We start from the raw sequence: 23,025 nt of genomic DNA on the forward strand, positions 1-23,025 counted from the left end.
TTGGCGAATCGTCCTTTGGCGAATCGTCCTTTGGCGAATCGTCCTTTGGCGAATCGTCCTTTGGAAGTATGATTACTTTCAGGAATCATACTCTCAGGAGCTAAACTAGCACCCTCCGCGTCTGATGCCAGATGCGGGGGCGTGTCTGGGGCCACGCTTATGGCCCCTGATTGGTGGCGGCCCAGGTTCCTTGAACCCATTCACCCAATGTTGGCTCCGCCCCAGGTTGGAACCCCCTGCTCTAGGGAAATCTCATCTCATCTCATTCATTGATTTATTCATTCATTCGATTTCTTTACCGCCCTTCCAAAAATGGCTCAGGGCGGTTTACACAGGCAGTTTCCACGTGGGTCGGAGGATGCAATGGGTCTCCGGGGCACCTGCATGGAAACGGGTGTGCCCTCCTGAGACACAGCATCTCGTGGGTGGGATCCAGTCTTCAGCAATGTGGCGTTCTGTGGGTGAGGTCCTTGCACAGCAGGCCTTAGTCGCTGGCTTGCCGTCTTCTGGCTTTCCAAATCCGGGTGCCTCATTTGCATATTATGTTAATAGGCTTGCAAATAATTCTGGAGCAGAAGAGGGATGGCCTGTTTTGCTCCAAAATCCCGCTTTTACAAGGGTGAGAGCTTAGCTTTTTTCTTTTTTTAAAAAATGAAAGCTGAAATCCAGTTGAATCTAGATGGGCTAAGCCTTCTGGGTGAGATGCTTAAAATCCGGGTGAACCCCGGAATTCCGGGGGGCATGGCAATGCTACTTAGTAGGAGAGTGAGTTGTTCCAAGATAATTCATGTTTTCACCTGGGAGAGGCTGGAGGGCCACACCTGGGTTTGGTTCACTGGTTTTGGTCTTGTGGCATCATAGACTTGATGACCTGCTTCCAACATTGGAAGATGCCACCTACCAAGTGAGACCCTTGGTCCCTCTCGCTCAGTATTGTCTACACTGAACTGAGCTAGATGGACCAAGGGTCCGACTCGGTAGAAGGCAGCGTCCGATGTGCCTATGGAACAGACCATGATCAGAAATACACATTCTCAGTCTTATAGCCTCAGATTGCTCAGAATATCCCTGAAGGCTTTGCTCTTTATCCTTTCCGCTGGAGGAAGAATTCCATGAAGCTCAAAAGCTTGCAAATTGCTGCACAGGCCTAATGTAGCCCTATAAAGGACAACCATTTGGGGGCTTCAATTGGTGTTTTTAGTAACTGACTGTAAATTAACGAGTCTGCTGAAAAAGAAATCCATGGACAGGTGCTGGCACAGCAGGAAACAGGAGATTTTATTTTTTTAAAAAAATGTCATCTCATCATCATCTTCTTCTTTTCTGTTGGAGTGATCTTTGGCCGATGTAATAAAAATGTTGGACTGACTGTTCCCCCCACCCCCCTTTCCTTTTTCTTTTGCACGCTGCTCCAAAGTGGAAAAGAACAGTAAGTCCCCCTTTTGGCCTGTAGTCTCTTTCTTTTGAGTAGAAGCTTTAAAAATGACTCATGGGAGATGTAACATTTTGAAATGGCAAATGCTGCAAGACTGTTCTATTGATGGTCTGTTGGATATATTCACTACTGCAAGGTTTGGGGAAGAAAATTCCCTCCCCTCCCTCCCTCCCTCCTTCCTTCCTTTTTCCTTCAAAATATTTATATACCATTCTTCAAAAAAAGCTCTCAAATTGGCTTACACAGAAAAATAAATAATACACAAATAAGATGGCTCCCTGTCCTCAAAGGGCTCACAATCTAAAAAGGAAACATAAGTTCGACACCAGCAACAGCCGCTGGAGGGATGCTGTGCTGGGGCTGGATAGGGCCAGTTGCTCTCCTCCTGCTCAAGAAAGAGAATCCCCACTTTAAAAGAGGCTTTTTGGCTCAGTTAGCAGGGGTCTAAATTGTGTGTCTAAAAGAAACCAAATCTGAGTAACATCTTTCTTGGGATTCCTCACCACTCATGGGAAAATGCAACAAATCTCTTGCAGCCCTCAGAGTACACTGAGAGCATCTATCTATCTATCTATCTATCTATCTATCTATCTATCTATCTATCTATCTATCTATCTATCTATCAATCAAATTTGTACACTGCCCCAAACTATCATCTCTGGGCAGTTAACAATAACTTTACAGAATTCTGTGCACAAAGAAGCCCCCAGGTCTCTTCTCCCAAGGAACTTACAATCAAGATTCAGCAGCGAGAGAGTGGAGGGACCTGGGATGAATGTTAAATATCTAGGTTTGCATCCTCCTGCCCTGCCGCCCAAAGAGCTCAGCGTGGTGTACATCTCCTGCGATTCTCTAATGAAGGCAGAAGCTGCGTGGGCCAGATCGTGAAAGGGCCCACCTCGCTTTCAAGAACCGGAATGAGGAACCAGCCTTCTACCTCCTCCAGCTCCCACTGCCTGAATTCAGCTCATGGGAGATGAAATCTTTTGAAAATCCACCTCGATGGGATCTGATCTGAATGGCGGGGAAAACAATTGGGCGCTATTTATACCTGTCCTATTTAGCTTCCCCTCTATCTGGCTGAGGATTTATGCTTGTTCCCAGAAAAATATAAATGCAGAAGGCACTTCCGGCTGCAGGTCTCCCCCTTCCAGCTGCACATCTGTGTACAGCCGGTTATAGGGGGGTGGGCGTGCATCTGAGAGGTGGCTTGCGCACTAATCAATCAATCAATCAATTAATTGTGACATCGGCAAGCTCTTGTTTTGGATTTCCACAGCTGTGGCATAGAAAAACGGAGCGTCAGCATCTGGGTCTGCTTCCCCAGATCTCCGCCGTGCACAAACTGCTCCTATCACAAGTGATAAAACAATTACTGTACATGATGTAATTGTGATTTCACTGTCCCGGCCCTAAAAGAGGATAGAATTCCTTTAAGGCAGCCAAGTCAGAGTTATTGCAAAACGGAGAAGAATTCTGCACGTACATTTTCATGGGAGATTCTTTTGCTCCAAAAAGAATGTATGAATGAATGAATGAATGAATGACCCCTGCTAACTGGGCAAAGACGCACCTTTTAACGTCGTGATTCTCTTTTTTGAGCAGGGGGAGAGTAACTGGCCCTATCCACCCTCAGCACAGGACCTCCAGTAACTGTTGCTGGTGACTGTCATGTTTCTTTTAGATTGTGGGCTCTTCGGGGACAGGGATCCATCTTATTTATTTGTGATTTCTCTGTGTAAACCGACCTGAGTCATTTTTGGAAGGGTGGTATAGAAATTGAATAAATATAATAATAATAATTTATTATTACAGTCAGTGACCAGCAATAAAAATAAAATAAAACGGAAAATAAAATTAAAGTAAAATAAAATCAAAAAGAGGGCTGGGTAATAGAGTATCAAAACATATACATACAGAGGTCTCAATTACAATCCATTGACTGCTCCCATCTCAGTTTGCATGCTGTGGCACAGAACCTTTCTACCCTCAGCTGTAATTGCTATATACTGGTCTGCCAGAAGGAAGGAAGTGTAATACTCTTCTGATCGACTTGGCATATTTTTTAGAAGTGGTTCAATTCAGGCAATGTGAATGTCCCTATAATATAAACAGTATAAATATTTAAACCCCACCTATTGCTCTGGGCGACTCACAACATTAATAAAATAGATCCAATGTAGAACTTTTTTTTTTTAAACCAAATTGAGAAAGTTAAAAGACCAGCCTAAAGCCACATTTAAAACATTACCAATTTTACAAGTTTCAGATTCGGAGTTATAAATAAAAAGCGAAAAACTAAGAAACCTACCAGATATAAGCAGAGGATAACATATTTTAAAGCCCCTCTAAGATGATGTGCCTTCGATGGTTTCTTTAAAACACTGAGGGAGTTAAACCCCTCCCAGGGCTTTTTGAAGAATTGGTGAGCCTGATTTGGCCCATTCTTGGCTCTTTGAATCACATCCACCCATCACAGAAAAGGCGGTGCAGGAAATTTTAATATCATGATTGTGTTAAAATTAACACAATCATGATATTAAAATTTCCTGCACCACCTTTTCTGTGATGGGTTATTGACACTTCTCCAGTATTTAGTAATTACTATAGAAACCCCCTGCTAAAATAAATGTCCTATTTCCAGACTCTTTTTAGCAATCTGAGTTGGACTAAACAGCACAGTTCTTTCACAAGAAGTAAAAAGCCAACAGCATGTTGAAAACTCCATTCATAGGAACATAGGAAGCTGCCATATACTGAGTCAGATCATCGGTCATTCCAGCTCAGTATTGTTTACCCAGACAGGCAGCGGCTTCTCCAAGGTTGCAGGCAGGAGTCTCAGCCCTGTCTTGGAGATGCTGCCAGGGAGGGAACTTGGAGCCTTCTGCATGCAAGCGGGCAGGTGCTCTTCCCAGAGTGGCTCCATCCGCTAAGGGGAATATTGTACATTGCTCACATGTAGTCTCCCATTCAAATACAAACCAGAGTGGACCCTGCTTAGCAAAGGGGACAATCCATGCTTGCTACCCCAAGACCAGCTCGCCGCCCTCTCCTCCCTCCATTCACTCATTCAGTGAGGGTTCCATAAAGCCATTCCGTTACCTATTTATAGCGAAGTAACCACTTCAGTGTGCTGAATTGCTGTGCAACAAACTCTAATGCACGTTGAAAGAAGCCACACCATCAGCCATCCACTCCGATCTCTGCCCCCCAAAGTCACTTACAGTGTGCAAATTGACTCTTGGAATTTCACATTGCTCTCCTGGGGCTGAGACTCATTTGTTATCGGGATGTCGAGTGGTGTATCTTATTGCTTTCCTGAAGAGTAGCTAATAAACCAAAGAATCCAAACCGAGAGAGTTTATTGATTGGAGGGGGGGGGGTGGGGAAATATTTGATGGAATTCTGCAACCCTGCAATGGTCCTTTTGGTAACCTACGCAAAGGCCTCTGGAATCGCCTAGGGGAGATTTATGGAAGGCACAATCATAAATGAAGTACCGTTGGTCTATCGATCTGCAGCAAAAGGCTTGCCTTGTAATCCCAATTCACTGCTCAGGCACACTCTGGGCTCAGACCAAACTGGTTTCAGCCCTCACCTGGCAGGCAGGCACAACTCTGTTCCCAATGCTCAGGTCTGAGTCCGTCCCTGCCGCTTATTCCAATCAACTGCTGAGTTCCTTTCGCTGCTCCTCCAAACAGGTGAATTTGGTGCTCTTCGCCTGTCTCTAGGAAGCGGGGAGAAAAAGATAAAGCAACTTCATGACGTTCCAAGGTACATCGGAACATCGGAAGCTGCCGTCTACTGAGTCAGACCACTGGTCCATCTAGCCTGGTATTTTCTACCCAGACTGGCAGCGGCTTCTCCGAGGTTGCAGGCAGGAGTCTCTCTCAGCCCTATCTTGGAGATGATGCCAGAGAGGAAACTGGGAACCTTCTGCATGCAGGCCTGCAGGTGTTCTTCCGAGATCGGCCTCCTCCCCTACGAGAAATATCTTACAGTGCTCATACATGTAGTCTCCCTTTCAAATGCAACCAGGGCAGGCCCTGCTTAGCAAAGGGGACAATTTGTGCTTGCTACCACAAGACCAGCTCTCCTCCTGACCCCACCTGAGCACCAGGGTCTGTGTCTCAATGGGAATCTGGGAATTTTGTTCTTGATTTTGTTGCTTCAAGAGGAAAATTTGGCACCCCTTCCTATCAGGTGGCTCATCTTAAGTTGTTGAATCCTTGGGGGGGGGACTCTAATGGGGTGGGCAGGCTAATAGGGTTTGGAATACAGGTAAGCCAGCGGCTGTGTGTTCTCTTGAGCACTGACAGATGTTTGCCTTGTAGAGTCTATCCTCTCCTCCCCTGCTACCTTGTGATACAGAAGTGAGCCTGTGTTTGCTCATTTCGCAGACACGCTCCAAACAGATTGCAGAAAAACTGCTGCCCAGAAAAGCCTCTTGATGATAAAAAGACTGTGCAGCCTGGGAAATGTTGAACGAGGGTTCCGTCTCTTTAAAAATATAATAATAGTAGTCGTCGTCGTAGTAGTTGTCATAATAATAAGGCGAGGTAGAAGGGAGGGGAGGAAATCAAGGACGTGCTTTAGAACTCAAGTTGCTCTTCTTTACTGAGCTGCCCAGCGGGAATCTGGACCGGTAAAGACCGTCTTTGCCTACCAAGGCTGCCATTGGCTGTCCTGAACAGGAAGAGCTGGGAAGACTTCCTGTTCAGGATAGCCCATGGCCAGTCTGGGATGAGTCTGGGAATCCTTCGGTCTTCAGGGAGATGCTCCCGTCTGTAATCATGTGGGACAGCCCCATACAAAGCCATGCGTTTCTTATTCATTTAGACCACAGGCGATGTGCTTAATTTTAAAATTCAACAAATATAAACATGGAATGAAAACAAATAAAAACAACTTCGCCAAATAAAAAACCGTCAAACCGTTTAAAATTAATTTTAATTGAAAAGCCAGAGGAAACAGGCGTGTCTCGAGAGTCTTTAAAAAGCAATCTGAGGTGGAGAAACGGTTTTCGACAGGGGGCATATTCCAAAGCCCTGGGGCAGCCACAGAGAAGGCCTGGTCCCTAGTCGACACCAAATGAACCGGCGGCAACCATAACCGGACCTCTCCAGAAGATCTTAATAGGTGGCAGGGTTTGTGACAAAGGAGGCATTCTCTTAAATACCCAAGCCGTTAAGGGCTTTATAGGTAATAACCAGCACTATTTCGCTCAGAAACCTATCGGCAGCCAGTGCAATTCTTCTAAGATTGGTGTTATATGGTTCCTTCGGGTTGTCCCCGGGACCAGGGTGCTTTCCAGATTTCCTGCAATGGGGTCACGTTGTAACTCGGAAGTCTGCTTCCACACTTCCTGTGTTGTGACACCGCAGTCCTTACGCTGACAGCAGGGTGCCATTCACATTTCCGATGCCTTGTTTCGAATTTAATCGCTGCGATTTATTGATCGAACGTTGTATGTCCGGCGTAAAGAGGTTGCTGTTTTTCCCGGATTGTTAGTTTTCGCGAGACTGCTCCCCCTGCTGGGCACTTTGTTATTTATATTTTGAATGCAGTTTTCCTGAACGGAAGCATTTTGCTGCCGTTGAGCAGCTAATCTGGAAAGCACCCAGTCTGGGGCAACCTGAAGAGGCCATATAACACTCACTTCCTCTTTCTAGCCCTAACAGCTCCTAAGCAGAGTACGAAGGCCTCGTGCACTTGAGGCAGGGGGCCAAACGTTGCCCCATTTGTCTGCACCCTCCTTGCCTTCTCGCTCCATTGTTTTAGCTGGGGGGAGGAGGACATCTGTCTTGCTACCTTGCTGGTGTGCCAGCAGTCTTCTGCTGCCAGAGATTGCCCCTGCTGCTCCTGATGCCTCATGTCCTCTCCTAAACCGGGTCTGAATGGAAAGCGATTCCAGCTCCTCTTCCACTCAAACCCATTCGGGGCACGTTGGGTTTCTCAGTCATCTGCCTCCTGCAATTGTCTGTTGATTGGGCATTGTTGTCTGAATTAACTCAGCTTCCCCCAGCTGCCATCTCCGCACAGCCTGACGGGAGAAGGAGACAGCTGGTGTCACAAACAACTTAATATGTAAAGAGACAACCGAGAAACGGCTTGGCAAGGAAGGCAGGAAAGAAGTGGCAGAGTCTTGGAAGGCAACCCAGGACTCCGGACTCCTGCGGCGAAGGAAACCACAAAAGGCTGCTTCACACATTACGAAGCAGTGAACCAGGGTTTCCCTCCAAGCAGTGAACCAGGGTTTTTCCAGGCAGTGAACCAGGGTTTCCCCCCTGCTGTTTACACTTTGAAAGCGATTTGCCTGAACAAATGGGGGTCATTTGGGGACAAAAATGGTGGGATTTCAGAGGCAGGGGCAAAATTTGGCGATGGAGGTGGCCTCAGCACTCCTCCTGGGGGTACTGCCATTTTTTTTTAACCCATAATCCCTTTCTGTACAACACCACATCATGACAGGGATGGGTATCACGAAAACGGATAATTAGAAGAACAATCTTAGCATGTCTGTGTTTGAAACCCCAGGCAGAATTCGCTTTGGAGGTTCCACGCCCTCTTGTGATCAGCTCCCACACCCTCTTTCTCTGCCTCTTAGGGCCCCTGGTGGCTGGACGGCCCACGGGAACCAGCCAGGGGGAGCGCGGAAGAATGAAGAGTTGACGGATGAAGAGAAGGAGATCATCAACCGCGTCATTGCCCGGGCTGAGAAGATGGAGGAAATGGAACAGGAGCGGATTGGGTAAGGAGACGCTGCTTCTCATGAACTTTGTGGGGGAAGAATAGGAATTTGGGCGGAAGATTACGGGCCTCGCACACAACCTGCCGACATTCATTCCTGCTGTGTCTCTTAGCCTTTTGCTCAAGGCACTTGCAAGTCCCATTTCAGTGACAAAAGAAAATAGCTTTTCTGTTGAAGGGGAGGTGGAGCAAAGGCTGTGATCCTGTTCCCTCATTGAATTCAATGAGGCTGGCTCATTTGGGGTGGGGACGGGACTTCTTCCTCTTGTCCCCCCATCTCTGGACATCCATGATGACCAGTGCCTCTTAGGATGCTCAGCCTTTTGATCCACACTCCGGTTTCTGTCTGCTTTCTTTTTCATCCTGTCGGTTCCCAACATTTGTTCCCGATGTTGCTGGACTACAACTCCCATCATCTCCAGCCTCAAGAATTGCAGATGGGTAGTTCAGCAACATCTGTCCCCTGCTATAGAGGGGATAGCTCTGACCCCCACCCCCCAATGTTTGGGGCAGAAGAAACATGCCTATCCTCCATGTTTGGGGTAGAAGATTTTGGGACTAGGCACATTTCACATTGAGATTGCTGCTTTATTATAATTTGGGGCTATGTTTCTAGTGCAGGCTTGCTCAACGTAGGCCCCCCCACCCAGCTGTTTTGGGACTACAACTCCCATAATCCCCAGACACAGTGGCCAATAGCCAGGGATTATGGGATTTGTCAGATGTCAGCACCTGACATCAGACACGGGGTGTGGTTTCTCTTGCAAACGGGGCCGCGCGTCCTGTTTGCGAGCAAAATCCGGCCAGCAGTAGAGGACATGATAGAGATGTATAAAACTTTGTATGGTGTGTTGGAAGGGGACAGAGAGGATCTGTATCCCCCTCTCTCACAATATTAGGACTCAGTCATCCAGTCAAATTAATCGGCAGTTGATTCAGGAAGTATTTCTTCGCGCAGCCCAGGTTTAGTTTATGGAACTCCTTGCCACAGGATGTGGTGACGATGGCCGCTAGCCTAAGGGGATGGGGCAGATTCATGGAGGGGAGAAGTCCACCCCCAGGTGTTAGTCCTGATGGGTGTGTGGAACCTCCATGTCCAAAGGCAGTATATCTCTGAATGTCAGTTGCTGAGAGGGGTAGCAGCAGGAGAAGGAGAGAGCAATTGCCTGCATGGAACAGGATGTGGGACTTGGGTCTGATGCTGCAGCGTTTTCCCGATGTGCTCCAAGCATCCTGCGATTGTCCCTAAAACGCAGAGCGAGGCGGATTCTTTCGGTCCCTCCCTTTCCAGCTCCGTGGGTGGTGGGAGCGAAGTGGCAGGTGGTAGGTGAAAAGGCTGTGTGGGTGTGCGGGTTTTTTTTCTTGGCAAAAGCTCTCTGCGATTTCCACCTCTCCTCACTCACCAGCCCTTCTGGAAAGGAGGAGAAACGGTCCGCTCGGCTTCTCCCCTCGCCAGCGTCTGCTGCACTGCACCATTTCTCACTAGCAAAAGCCAGCCAGAAAGCACTCCTCCCTTGGAGTTCTCCTTTTTTTAAAAAGAAAGGGCCTTTGCATCCCCGTGAAACCGACAGCATCGCCTGGAACACGCCGTGGACTGCAAACTGGCTCTATTCCTCTTGCCTTCCCGCATGAATAGCATTTGCACCGGGCACATTCGAGGCGGAAAGTAGATACTCTTCATATCTGGGAGTGTTTCCCTTGAAGGGAAATAAAACGGACGGTGCTGAACCGTCCCTTCCCATGAGGAAGTTTGGCAACCCTCTTGCTCTCTCTGTAGAACAGGGTTTCTTAACCTTGGGCTCCCAGATGTTGATGGACTACAACTCCCATCATCCCCAGCCATGTCCATTGTGGCTGGAGATGATGGGAGTTGTACTCCATCAACATCTGGGGGCCCAAGGTTAAGAAACCCTGCTATAGAAGAACCTGGCCTTGATCCTGGCTAGGCATGGAGGCAACGTCTGATTTACGTTACTTATAGGAAAGAGACCCCGCAAAAGTGGCCATCTGGAGAACGTTAAAAACTCCCCGGATCCCAGCCCACATGGTCTGCTAGGAACATAGGAGCGTAAGAAACTGCCTTTTACTGAGTCAGACCCTTGGTCCATCTAGCTCAGGATTGTCTACACAGACTGGCAGCGGCTTCTCCGATGTTACAGGCAGGAATCTCTCTCAGCCCTCTCTTGGAGATGCTGCCAGGGAGGGAACTTGGGACCTTCTGCTCTTCCCAGAGTGGCTCCATCTCTTAAGGGGAATATCTTACAGTGCTCACACATGTCTCCTATTCAAATGGAACATTGGAAGCTGCTGTATACTGAGTCAGACCCTTGGTCCATCTAGCTCAGGATTGTCTACACAGACTGGCAGCGGCTTTTCCAAGGCTGCAGGCAGGAGGAGTCTCTCTTAGCCCTATCTTGGAGAAGCCAGGGAGGGAATTTGGACTGGGGACAGAGCTCAATGAAAGAGCATTTGCATGCTTGGGACTGGACAGAAAGGACAGGAAACGAGTCAGACCATTGGTCCACCTCGCTCAGTATTGTCTTCACAGACTGGCAGCAGCTTCTCCAAGGTTGCAGGCAGGAGTCTCTCTCTCAGCCCTACTTTGGAGATGCTGCCAGGGAGGGAACTTGGAACCTCAAATGCCCTTCCCAGAAAAGCTCCATCCCCCTAAGGGGAATATCTTGCAGTGCTCACACTTCTAGTCTCCCTTTCATATGCAACCAGGGTGGATCCTGCTTAGCTAAGGGGACAAGTCCTGCTTGCTACCACAAGGCCAGCTCTCCTCCCTGCTGAGCAGAGCTGTGTTGTAAGCAAGCGACTTGACCCCACCGGCCAAGGATTCGCAGAATGAAAACGAGCAGGCTGGTCTTGCCGTCCCCCAGCGGAAAGAGCAACCGGAGGAAATGCAATTGAAAGCAAATACGGCGGCCCGAATTGCCCACGCCGTCTCGCTTGAACAACTCCGCTGGCTGAGAAATTGAATTCCCGTTTCAGCTGTAAAAAAAATAAATCACATCTGCCCTCCTGGCCTGGACACCAATGAAAAGGAAAAGAGAGAGGGGTTTTTATTGTGGATTCCTCCCCCACTCTGCCCCTGGTGGCTTCTTGCTGGAGAAATCCTTCTGAGTTTCTCCGTGTGGCAGGAGAAAAGTCACATGCAGCAGGCCGGGTGTGGTGACGGCAGAGGCAGGCAGCCGTCTCTCTGGAGGGGTCTTGACTCTTGCAAGGAATGGAAAGGCCCTGCTAGGGTTGCAACCCCCCTCTCTTCTTGGGGAGGGTTCCCTCCTAATCTCTCCAGCCAGCAAGAATTGTGATGGGGGGGGGCTTGCGAGATGAGATGCCAGTTCTTCATGGTAGCGAAGCAGGCTGTCCGTACTAAACAGAAGAGGCCGTTTAAGGGAGGAGAACTGGTCTTGCAGTCGTGGCTGAGCCTGGTTCTTGAGCCAGCCCTGGGCAATGGCTAAAGCCACCATCCTCTGCCCCTTCCAGGCGAATGCCAGACGCCTCCCCCAAGCAAGGAAGCCGGTTTAATGGCTTTGTCAGATTTGGGTCATGCCGCAACAGGAGGGTATGAAATTGCCTGTGGGGTTGATGTTCTGAAAAATCTCTCCAGCGGGCTCTTGCTCTCGCTCTCCTTTGGAACAGAATAAATAATACATTTTTTATTGCAAGTTCTATTTTTATCTCCATGGATTTTCAAGCAAAGCGTCCATCTGATTGGGCCGACTCCCTTCCCTGCTCTGCAGAGGGAGGCTGCAGTGGGCTTTGGGGAGGGTCCCCTTGCTGCCCCCCCAAGCCCCCTTTGTGGAATTCCTCTGGGTGGACAATGTTGCCCATACAACAGGGCAAGGGTCCCACAGCTCATGAATTTAGGAACATAGAAACATAGGAAGCTGCCATCTACTGAGTCAGGCCATTGGTCTATCTAGCTCAGTATTGCCTTCACAGACTGGCAGCGGCTTCTCTGAGGTTGCAGGCAGGAATCTCTCTCAGCCCTATCTTGGAGATGCTGCCAGGGAGGGAACTTGGACCCTTCTGCTCTTCCCAGAGCGGCTTCGTCCCCTGAGGGGGAATATCTTGCAGTGCTCACACTTCTAGTCTCTCATTCTTTTGCAACCAGGGTGGACCCTGCTTAGCTAAGGGGACAAGTCCTGCTTGCTGCCACAAGACCAGCTCTTCTCTCACCCCGCTCAGTATTGTCTACCCAGACTGGCAGCTGCTTCTCCAAGGTTGCAGGCAGGAGTCTCTCTCAGCCCTATTTTGAAATCCCAGGGAGGGAACTTGGAATCTTCTGCTCTTCCCAGAGTGGCTCCCACCCTTAAGGGGAATCTCTTGCAGGGCTCACATATGTAGTCACCCATCCAAATGCAATCCAGGGTGAATCCTGCTTAGCAAAGGGGACAGTTCATCCTTGCTACCACGAGACCCGCTCTCCTCAGACCAGCTCTCCTCCCATTCGCTTCCCATTGGGGATGATTTCCGGAGAGAGAAAAGCAGGTGCTCTGGTGCAAGGGTCCTTGAACCTGGCTCCCTGGGTGCTCTTGGACTACAATTCCCATCACCCCCAGCCACAGCTGAGAACTTTTGGCATGGCGCTGGAGGAAGTCCAGCGGTGGGCCTTCATTCGTGTCGGCACGGCCTCACAGCTGAAATCTCTTCACCCTGCCCATAGAGGCTTAATGTGACATGCCTGGGTCTCAGTCTTCATCTCCCCAATCTGCAGTATGGGGATAAAAGCACTGGCCTACCTTTTGGGGACGTTGTAAGGATGACTGAGACGAGGGGGGCAAAGTGGTTTGCTAATCCGAAATGCGCTGAACAGAGATGGGGTCATAGTTCAGCTCCTCTCCTTGGGTAGGTTTGGACCCCAGATTGTGACTTTGGAAATCAGCTAAGGGGGAAACTGGGGTGTGGGAGTCAAACGCACACAACAACAATGATGACAACAACAAATATTTGTAATATGTTTACAACTGCAGCGTTGCAACCCAATTCCCTCTAATGCACTTTTAATAATGTAGTTTGGATATTTTAATATTGGGTTTAAAATGTTTTTAATGTTTTCAATGATTTTAATTGTTGCTTGTTTTAATGTTTTCAATGATTTTCATTGTTAACTGCCCAGAGACACAAGTTTTGGGTGGTACAGAAATATTTTAAATAAATATACCTTTTTAAAAGAATGTGTCGGCTTCCCACACGATGTGGACGCAGAGAGCTTTCGAATATGCAAACCTTGGCTGCGCTGAGCTTGAGTCTGGAGATGGCCCCGGTTCACACCAGGAGCGCCCCTCATTTGCAGGATGAGGCCCTGGAACCCGCCCTGAGGAATACCTGCTTGATAGCTGACGGGGGTTCACTCCCAGCACCCTCCGCTCCAGAGTCTGCTGAACTCCAACTCCCAGAACCCCCCAGCATTGTGACTGGGGGTGGTGGGAGTTGTAGTTCAGCCAGATCTGCAGCCTCGCCGGCTGGGAACTCCTAACCCTAAGGCATGGATGAGGGCTCCTTCCCTTCTGACTCCTTGCTGCATCCCCTCTGCAGCCGCCTGATGAACCGTCTGGATGACATGCGTCGGAATGTGGCCGGCGATGGAGTGAACCGCTGCATCTTGTGCGGGGAGCAGTTGGGCCGCCTGGGCTCAGCCTGCGTGGTGTGTGAAGACTGCAAAAAGGTAGGTAGCAGCCCCCCCATCTCTTTCTCCTGGTGTGGGGAGGCCACTGCCCTGCACCCTCCTGCGGCTGCCGCCACATCCCTCTCCGGAGAGCAGAGGCGTTCTTCCCCCTGGACTTCTGGGCGGATGCCCAGGGTCTCCAAACCCCAACCCTTGGCTCCCCAAATCCTCTTTAGTTTGCCCTGGTTGGTGTGTCGTCATTGCTGGCTTGCACTGTGCAGGGCGGCTGAGTGTGATTATTGTTGGAAGTGAAGGACTATGTGCTGTCTCTTGTCTCAATGACATCAGAGGACAGACTAGTGAGTCAGAGGGCTAGAGGGTCAAGACACTGATCATCCCTTCTCTACTACTCTGACACTATCCCTTTGATATGTAGATTACTAATCTCAGGGACTTCCTTCCTTCCTTCCTGCCACTTCCTCTCTCCATTTCTCTTCCTTCTCCCTTGCAACATGCAAGCTGCTCTCTCCCTGTACCATGTGTGCAGAGATGCAGAATCCATCTGCATCCAACTAGATAGATAGATTAGAGATCCTCTATCCTCACTTTCCTATCTAGAATGGAGTTCTCTAATAAATACTCCTTGTATTGATTTGAAACTATGAACTGGCTCCAAGTTATTTTACTCTCAGCATACACGCATGCCTAACCAAATTCCGCTGTGTTGTGCCTCTGTGCACGCTGCTATAATGAAAAAGGGTTTCTCCTACCAGAGAGAATTCCCAACAATTATGACCTGTGCTGGGTGCTTAATGGCGGAGTGGGGAAAGAAAAAGTGGGATGGGGATTGTGTGTTTAGAGGTCAAGTGTGCCGTTGAGTCGATTTCGACTCCTAGCGCCCACAGAGCCCTGTGGTTGTCTTTGGTAGAATACAGGAGGGAACTTGGGTCTCCCCGGTCCTAGTCCAGCACTCTAACCACTACACCACATACCAGCGGGGATTCGAAGCAGCAACTTTCTGCTTGTTAGTCAAGCATTTCCCTGATGTACCATTAGGTGGCTTAAGTTGAGGGTTGCCACATTCTGGCTTTCAAAATCCGGGTGCCTATTTTGCATATTATGTAAATTGGCTTGAAAATAATTTTTGAGCAGAAGAGGGACGGCATGTTTTGCTCCATGATTCTGCTTCTACAAGGGCTAGAGTTTAGCTTTAAGAAAATAATAATAATTGAAAGCTGAAATCCAGGCGAATCTGGGTGGCTAAGCAAACTGGGTGAGATGCTTAAAATCTGGGTGAAACCCGGAATTCTCGGTGGCGGGGGGTGGGGGGGCATGACAACTCTATGTGTGTCACAAACGTTTCTGCTCATGCCTATTTGCATAAACATTCCTGTTTTATTTTCTTACATTCTTGTGAGTTCAGTTGCAGTTTGTGTCTTCAAGAAGCCACATTTTAAGAATACTGTGTGTGTGTGTGTGTGTGTGTGTGTGTGTGTGTGTGTGTGTAGGGGGATGATGCTTAACTTGCAGGGGTGGGGGCTCCAAAGGCCTTTAGGTTCAGGCTCCAAAATTACCTAGGTGCACCTCCACCTGAGACCCCCCGCTTCCACCAGAGAGATTTGGCTGCATCCGTCACCCACCCCTTCCTCCTCACCTCCTTGACAGGGATCCACACCTTGCCAAGAGCTTGGTGTAATGATTAAATTCTTAATTAAGCTCGAGGCAGCCTCCCCGAAGAGCAAGGCTGATGGGTCCAAGCCTGAGCAGCACAGATGGCGCATGAAAAGACCCTCCATCTGCGTCCGTGCCCTTGTCACAGCCGGGCCTGGGCCAGCTGGCACCGATTCGGTCAGAACGGCGGCTTCCCATGCTTGTGATTTGGGGAGGTGCGGGGAAGATGAGATTTTCTTCCAATGGAGCGTTTGGGGCAGAGTCTTTATTCAGTGGGGCGGGAGTGTGTCTTCCCGCCCTTTTGATAGCACTTCTTTGAAAGATGTTTCTTTCCGGCACAGAACGTCTGCACCAAATGCGGCGTCCAGACGACCAACAACCATTCCATCTGGTTGTGCAAGATCTGCACTGAGCAGAGAGAGGTCAGTTGTTGTTGTTGTTGTTGTTGTTGTTGTTATTTACATTTTATATCCCGCTCTTCCTCCAAGGAGCCCAGAGCGGTGTACTACATACTGAAGTTTCTCCTCACAACAACCCTGTGAAGTAGGCTAGGCTGAGAGAGAAGGGATTGGCCCAGAGTCACCCAGCAAGTCTCATGGCTGAATGGGGATTTGAACTCGGGTCTCCCCGGTCCTAGTCCAGCACTCTCACCACTACACCACGCTGGCTCCTGGGATGGAGTTGGGAACTCCATCCCAGTTGCAGGGGAGCAACAGCAGGAGAGAGGACAGGCTCTCGCCAGAAGCATCCTAACCACCAGACTTTGGGGGCCTGGCATGTGGCCTCCAAGGTCTGGCGGGGACCTCGGGGGGGGGGCTCCTGCCCCCACCCCCGCGGCCACTGGGCCAGCCTGTCCTTGCCAGCCACGAGGTGCTCCAGCATGCCTGTGCAGAAAGGAGTACCTCACAGCTTGCAAGGACCAGCAGGCCCAGTGGCTGCTCCCGCCATCACCGCTGCCACCATGGGATGTGGGGTGAGACCTGCTCGGCTTCACCCCACACATTGGCAGCTAAATAAAGTAACTAAAGTAAGATAACCATGGTTCGGTGTGGTGTGGTGGTGGGGGCTCGGGGGTGGGGGGCTCACGGCAAGGGCGGTCCAGGCCCCAGTTCTGCCTAGGTGTGCCCCTGGCCCTCACTTCCTGCCTGTGGGCTTCTTGAAGGCATCTGGTGGGCCACTGTGTGAAACAGGAGGCTGGACTAGATGGGCCTTCTTGGGCCCGATCCAGCAGGGCTCTTCTTACGTTCTTAACTGGTTCAGAGTTGAGTTTCCATCCTATGCAGGCCGGTCTAGTCTACTCTTCACTCTCCAAGGTTTTAAAAGGGGTCCTTTCCTAACCCCACTGCCGGCGATTCCTTGCCACTGGGAATGCCAGGAGTTGAACCCGGGTCCTTCTGTGTGCCAAGCAAGTCTCTGCCCCTGAGCGATGGCTCCTCCCTCCCTGGCCACCGGCCAGCCCGTTTGAAAACCGGCCTGCTTGGAACCTCTCGTTGGCTCACAAGCCCAACCCAACCCTGAGACGGGGTAGGAAAGCGGCAGGAATCAGAACTGAGCTCTACCCAGCCCTGGGTGGCCTGAAACCAGCACCAAATCGGGCTGCTCTTGGTTCGAAATGGGCCAGGAGCATCCCAGCTGGATCCCAATTTAAAGCAACCCAGGGATGGCAGGGTTCGGTTCTGGGTCGCCCCCAAAGTCTTTGTGGGGTGGAGAGGCAGGTGCCTGAGCCTTTGCGGTGTTCTGAATGGTACAGTCCGAGGAAGGCTGTACCATGGGATTCTTCTGAACCTGGAGTGCTGTGTTCTGCTGGCTGTTCTCAGGTGTGGAAGCGCTCCGGAGCGTGGTTCTTCAAGGGCGTGCCAAAACAGATGCTTCCCCAACCGATGCCCATCAGCAAAGGCAAGCCGCAACCGGGGCCCGGTGAACCGGCCCCTCCAGCTCGGGAGCCGAAGCCCTATCCCCGCAATCAGAACCAGGGTAGGTGAAAATGCGCCCAGGGGCTTCTATGACTGCTGTTTATTTGTCCTTCCCAGCAAAAATGTGCAGCACCCACACGAGACTTTTAAGGCCCCCGAAGCTGCCATGCCGAGTCAAACCACTGGTCTCTTGAACCCAGAACTGTCTACCCTGACTGGCAGCAGCTGGCGAGGGTGATGAGCACCTGGCACCTGCTTGGTGAAGTTCTAGGCGCTCAGCGAAAACAGAGTTATTCTCCCCCAAAGTCTTGGAAGATAACGAGGCTGTTCACACAACCAGAAACTGGGGGCCAGCATCCCACCCAGGTTTGTGAGTGTTGCACGCTCCCAATTTTCTGTTGTGTGGAAGCAAACCACTAGGTAGGAGGAGGGAGAAGGAGTTGTGTGGGAGACGGGACAATTTTTCCTCCTGCCCTGGTCAGATGCTGGGTATAAAAGCTGGGTAGGAAGGCACTGTCCTACCCAGTTCTGGACTACCACACAATCACTTCTCCCTCCTCCCCACTAGTTGTTTACTCCCGCAGAACGGAAAACTGGAAGCACTCTCAGCTCCCACATTGACGTAGGACCCTTGCCATGGCCAGCTTTCAGTTGTATGAACAGCCTCATGACTTTAATGTTGCTGTTGCTCATTACTTGCTGCTGATGCTCTTGTTGTGGCCAGCCGTTCTTGACTGCTGCTTGGTTGGTACGGTGTTGTTCTTTTGGCCGGAGATTGAATCTGGGACCATCTCTCATAGGAACATAGGAAGCTGCCTTTTACTGAGTCAGACCATTGGTCCATCTAGCTAAGTATTGTCTACACAGGTTGGCAGCGGCTTCTCCAAGGTTGCAGGCAGGAGTCTCTCTCAGCCCTATCTTGGAGATGCTGACAGGGAGGGAACTTGGAGCCTAGGTCCTCTTCCCAGAGCGGCTCCATCCCCTGAGGGGAATATCTTACAGTGCTCACACTTCTGGTCTCCCATTCATATGCCTACCAGGGTGGACCCTGCTTAGCTAAGGGGACAAGTCATGCTTGCTACCACAAGACCAGTTCTCCTCCCTGTTTCAGAGGCCTGAGCTATTGCCCCTTGCCACAGCAAGTGGCAGCAAACATGACTTATTCCCTTAGCTAAGCAGGGTCCACCCTGGTTGCATATGAAAGGGAGACTAGGAATGTGTGAGCCCTTCTAGATCTTCCCCTCAGGGGATGGAGCCACTCTGGGAAGGGCAGAAGGTTCCATGTTCCCTCCCTGGCAGCATCTCCAAGATAGGGCTGAGAGAGATTCCTGCCTGCAACCTTGGAGAAGCCGCTGCCAGTCTGTGCAGACAATACTGAGCTAGATGGACCTATGGTCTGACTCAGTATATGGCAGCTGCCTATGTTCCTACTGTGCTGGGGGCGGATAAGGCCAGTTACTCTCCCCCTGCTCAGTAAAGAGAACCACCACGTTAAAAAGGTGCCTCTTTTGCCTAGTTACATGTTGATGGACCCTGGCCGAGATGGCCTTAAAAGTGGGTTAGATGAATTAATTGAAGAGAGCTCCAGCAGTGGTGATTAGCCCTGTGAGATAAGATGAACCCCTGCTCGAAGGGAAATGGGGCTAGGCTGGTAATCGAGCTGAGCTTTACGAGCTGAGCAAATTCATCTTTCAAGCCAGGTACTTAGAAACTTCAGCACCATCACAGAGCATTTTCTGTGCATCGTATCCCGAAGGATACGTATCATTTGCCAGTGCATCGTATCCCGTAGGTCTTCTTCCAGAGATTGGTACTTGTGTGGATTTCTCCCCAGGGAGTTTCATCTTGCTCAGTTCTAGGTATCTTCTGTCATCTGCAGGTGGTGTCTTTGGACTGTGTGTAGTGCCCCCTGATGGCACCTGCCCTGAATTTCTGCCTAACTGCTTTAACCATCCCAAATGTCCCCATGCTGGGCCATTTTTATACTGCTGACAAGAAACGCCTGGTTAGAACTGATTTCGTTATTATCTTTTGCCATCCCCCCCTCTCCTGTTCTATAACTGCTTCTTTTCTTTTTGTTCCCAAGGCCAAGCCGAAATCGCTCCCTCTGCTGATCAGGAATCGTATGGTAAGAATGTAATCTGCTCTAGTATATTTATCCCTCTTACTCATATGGATTCTCCAAGAGATCCAGTGATATTAGAACTCAGAACGCATGACGAGCCCTGCAGGATCTGACCAATCATCTGGCTAGTCCAGCATTCTGTTCCTCACAGTGGCCAATCAGAGGCCTCCAGGAGGCCCACACCAGCAGGGCGTAAAGGCAAGCGCCCTCTCCGGCTTTAGGGGGGGTCTTTTCCAGCACCTCCTACCAGAACTGGAGAGAAAGGTAAAGTCAAGTGTGCCGTCAAGTCGATTTCGACTCCTGGCGCCCACAGAGCCCTGTGGTTTTCTTTTGGTAGAATACAGGAGGGGTTGACCATTGCTTCCTCCCGCGCAGTATGAGATGATGCCTTTCAGCATCTTCCTAGATTGCTGCTGCCCAATATAGGTGTTTCCCATAGTCTAGGCAACATACCAGCGACGGGGATTCGAACCGGCAGCCTCTGGCTTGTTAGTCAAGCATTTTCCCGCTGCGCCACTTAAGGTGACAAGAGGCGAAACCTGTAACTTCCTGAATCTCGAGCATGAATGCCACTCCTGAGATATATGTTGATGGATCCTGGCTGAGATGGTCTTTAAAAGTGGGTTAGATAAATTAATTGGGGAGAGCGCCAACATTGGTGATTTAGTCCTGTGAGATTAAAAAATGGACTCCCATGTTCAAGGACAGTCTACCTCTGAAGAACATGAGCTGGGGCAACTAGGTCTATGGTCTTCATGCTGTCTTGTGGGTTTCCTGGAAGCATCTGATGGGCCACACTGTTGAAAAGATTGTGCGGGATTAAATCGCCCTTTTGGTCTCACCCAGCAGGGCCCTTTTGACTTTTTAAAGGGTCGGGTTCCTAACTTTCAGTCTGTAGGCTTTTAGGCATGAATATTTCCAATTAGACCTCATTGGTCCTCCCATCCACTTCTTGTGTATGACGATCTTTGGATGGCCTGCCAAGATATTTTTATCCTGAAGTTACAGCTAGACTTCCATTGCATTAATAGACATTAATAGACATTTCTCTTTGCATCGTCACACCCACTCCTCTCACAGGATGCAGCTATTCTGGAAGGGAATCTTCCGCCTACTCCTGCCTCACTCACAAGTTTTGCAGTGGAAAAGTGGTTTGTCTTCTGGACTGTGTTTTTCCCTGCCTGGTTTCCCTCAATTTTTTGTCTCTTGTCCCATCTTTGTCAGAAAGATGTCAGAGGGATTAAATTCAACTGGTAACCAATAAAATGGGCTTGCTGTTCAATTTTTGTTCAGAGGTTCACTATTTTATTTTATTTTATTTTATTTTATTTTATTTTATTTTATTTTATTTTATTTTATTTTAACATTTCTATCCCATTCTTCCAAGGAGCCCACAGCAGTGTGCATGGTTCTGTTTCCCCTCACAACAACTCTGTGAGGTAGGTTAGGCTGTGAGAGAAGTGACTGGCCCAGAGTCACCCAGGGAGTTTCATGGCTGAACGGGGATTTGAACTCGGGTCAGCTTGGCCTTCTACCGAGTCAGACCTTTGGTCTATCCAGCTCAGTATTGTCTGCACAGACTGGCAGCGGCTTCTCCAAGGTTGCAGACAGGAGTCTCTCTCAGCCCTATCTTGGAGATGCTGCCAGGGAGGGAAATCTGGATCCTTTTGTGTGCAAGCAGACAGGTGTTCTTTCCCAGAGTAGCCCCATTCCCTAAGGGAAATACCTTACAGTGCTCTCACCTGTAATTTCCCATTCAAATGCAAACCAGGGTGGACTCTGCTTAGCAATGGGGACAGGAGAGAGCAGCTGTCTCTGTCCAACCCTAATTCAGCATGTCTCCAGTGGCTGATGCTACTGATTACCTTGTGGGGTTTTTTTAGACCATAAGCCTTTTTTGAGACAAGTAAGGGGACCATTTTCTTATAGGTTTGCTGTGTAAACTATTTTGAGAACTTTCTTTTGTTGAGGTGCAGCATATAAATGAGGATGACAATAATGATAATCTCCTCCTCCTTTCCCTTCTCATCCTCTTCTGTCTCCCCCTCCTCTCCCTCCTCCTCCTTTCCCTTCTCCTCCTCTGTCTCCTCCTCCTCCTTCCCCTTCTCCTCCTTTTCCGTCTCCTCCTCCACCTTTCCTGTCTCCTCCTCTTCCATCTCCTCCTCCTCTTCCGTCTCCTCCTTTTCCTTCTCCTCCCATCTCCTCCTCTTCCTCCTCCTCCTCCATCTCTGTCTCTAAAATTAGGGCTCAATCCCCAGAAGAACCTGTTTCAAAACCTTTGCCCAGAATTAGGCGATGTGATAATAAAAAGAGTACACCCAAGCATATGCAGAGTACATTTTCCCTTGTTGTCAAGAGCATCTTCTTGGCTATATACACACACCTCAATGCTCGGGGGTGGGTGGGGCTCAGGGCTTCTGGGTCAGAGCCTCCAGAGCCCACTTCTCTTCTTGGAAATGAGGACTGGGGTGAACTTGGCCCCGTGGAATTGCTCCAGAGGGGCAGAGTCATGGCCATCTGGCAGTGCCGTTGCTTCTCCCTCCCTGTGGCCATTTCGGACCCGAGAATGACAGGCGGCTTCTCCCAAGCTGGGTCTCCTGCTACAATTCTGAGTGCCTGTCAGCAACTCATCGGGAGGTGCTAATGCTGAGTGATTGCCCCATTATTAAAAATTTGGATCCATCTGTAAACCGCACGGCATTGCTCGACACCCATGGGAACGCCTGGCACCGGCTGGGTGATTGATGCTGTCAGCACAGTCATTAACTTGCTCGTTAGAGCAGCAGAGGATCCAGGCAGGGGTTGACAAGCTGCAATTCCGCCCCAGCTTCTAGTTGTCGGTCAGAGAGCCAGCCTCCTCTTCCTTGGGGCTTCCAGCCCTGATGCCTCCCAGAGGTATCCGTGCGCCGTGCATCGGGCAGGCTTGCAAAGCTCCCCCTAGCCTCATGTTGTTCTGGATTTCAGAGTTCCAAATTATGGGGCCACGGAAGCCGAGAAAGGTGATTCATCCACCTGGCCGAGAGCAGCAGCACCCACACTTCGCCCCCCAACCCCAGTATCTGGTGTTATGATGACCGGTGGTTCAAACGATATAAGCATTTCTCTGTCTTGGGTTGGTGGTGAAAAGCTCACACACCCGCCATCCACTTTTGTGGAGTGGGATGGGGTGTGTGTGTCTGCGAGGAACTAGAGAGATTGGGTAAGCAGTTCCGGGGCTCATGAAGAGAGCAGGCGCCAACTAAGTAGTTCAGGTCCGATCCGTGAGCGATATCTGGGAGGAAGATCCCAGCAGAAGGTGCAGGGAATGCATTGCATGCGCTGGTGGGCAGGATCCAGCCCAGGATCCGGAATCTGCAAACAGGGACAGGGAGACACAGAGTTTTCAGGACCTTGGACAGCTCCAAGAGGAAAAAGGACTTCTTGGTCAAACCAGATGCGAAACAAAACATCTTTGTCTGGTTAAAGTAAAGATGTGCTGTCGAGTCGGTGTCGACTCGTGGTGGCCACAGAGCCCTGT

At 49.8% G+C, this 23,025-nt stretch overlaps 1 protein-coding gene across 3 annotated transcripts in view; it reads left to right on the top strand.

The window, feature by feature from the left end:
- Positions 1-23,025, top strand: part of RPH3A (rabphilin 3A) — a 72,040-nt gene that overhangs the window by 22,419 nt on the left and 26,596 nt on the right. For 2 of the 3 annotated variants that reach the window (XM_053280292.1, XM_053280290.1), the window contains exons 3-8: positions 1,418-1,429; positions 8,043-8,186; positions 13,730-13,859; positions 15,812-15,892; positions 17,288-17,444; positions 19,470-19,511. In XM_053280292.1, coding sequence (XP_053136267.1) covers positions 1,418-1,429; positions 8,043-8,186; positions 13,730-13,859; positions 15,812-15,892; positions 17,288-17,444; positions 19,470-19,511 — 566 coding nt within the window. The remainder of the gene's footprint in view (positions 1-1,417; positions 1,430-8,042; positions 8,187-13,729; positions 13,860-15,811; positions 15,893-17,287; positions 17,445-19,469; positions 19,512-23,025) is intronic. The other variant, XM_053280291.1, reaches the window with a different exon arrangement.

This window comes from Hemicordylus capensis, chromosome 15 (assembly GCF_027244095.1).
Source record: "Hemicordylus capensis ecotype Gifberg chromosome 15, rHemCap1.1.pri, whole genome shotgun sequence".
In the NCBI taxonomy this organism is placed as follows: domain Eukaryota; kingdom Metazoa; phylum Chordata; class Lepidosauria; order Squamata; family Cordylidae; genus Hemicordylus; species Hemicordylus capensis.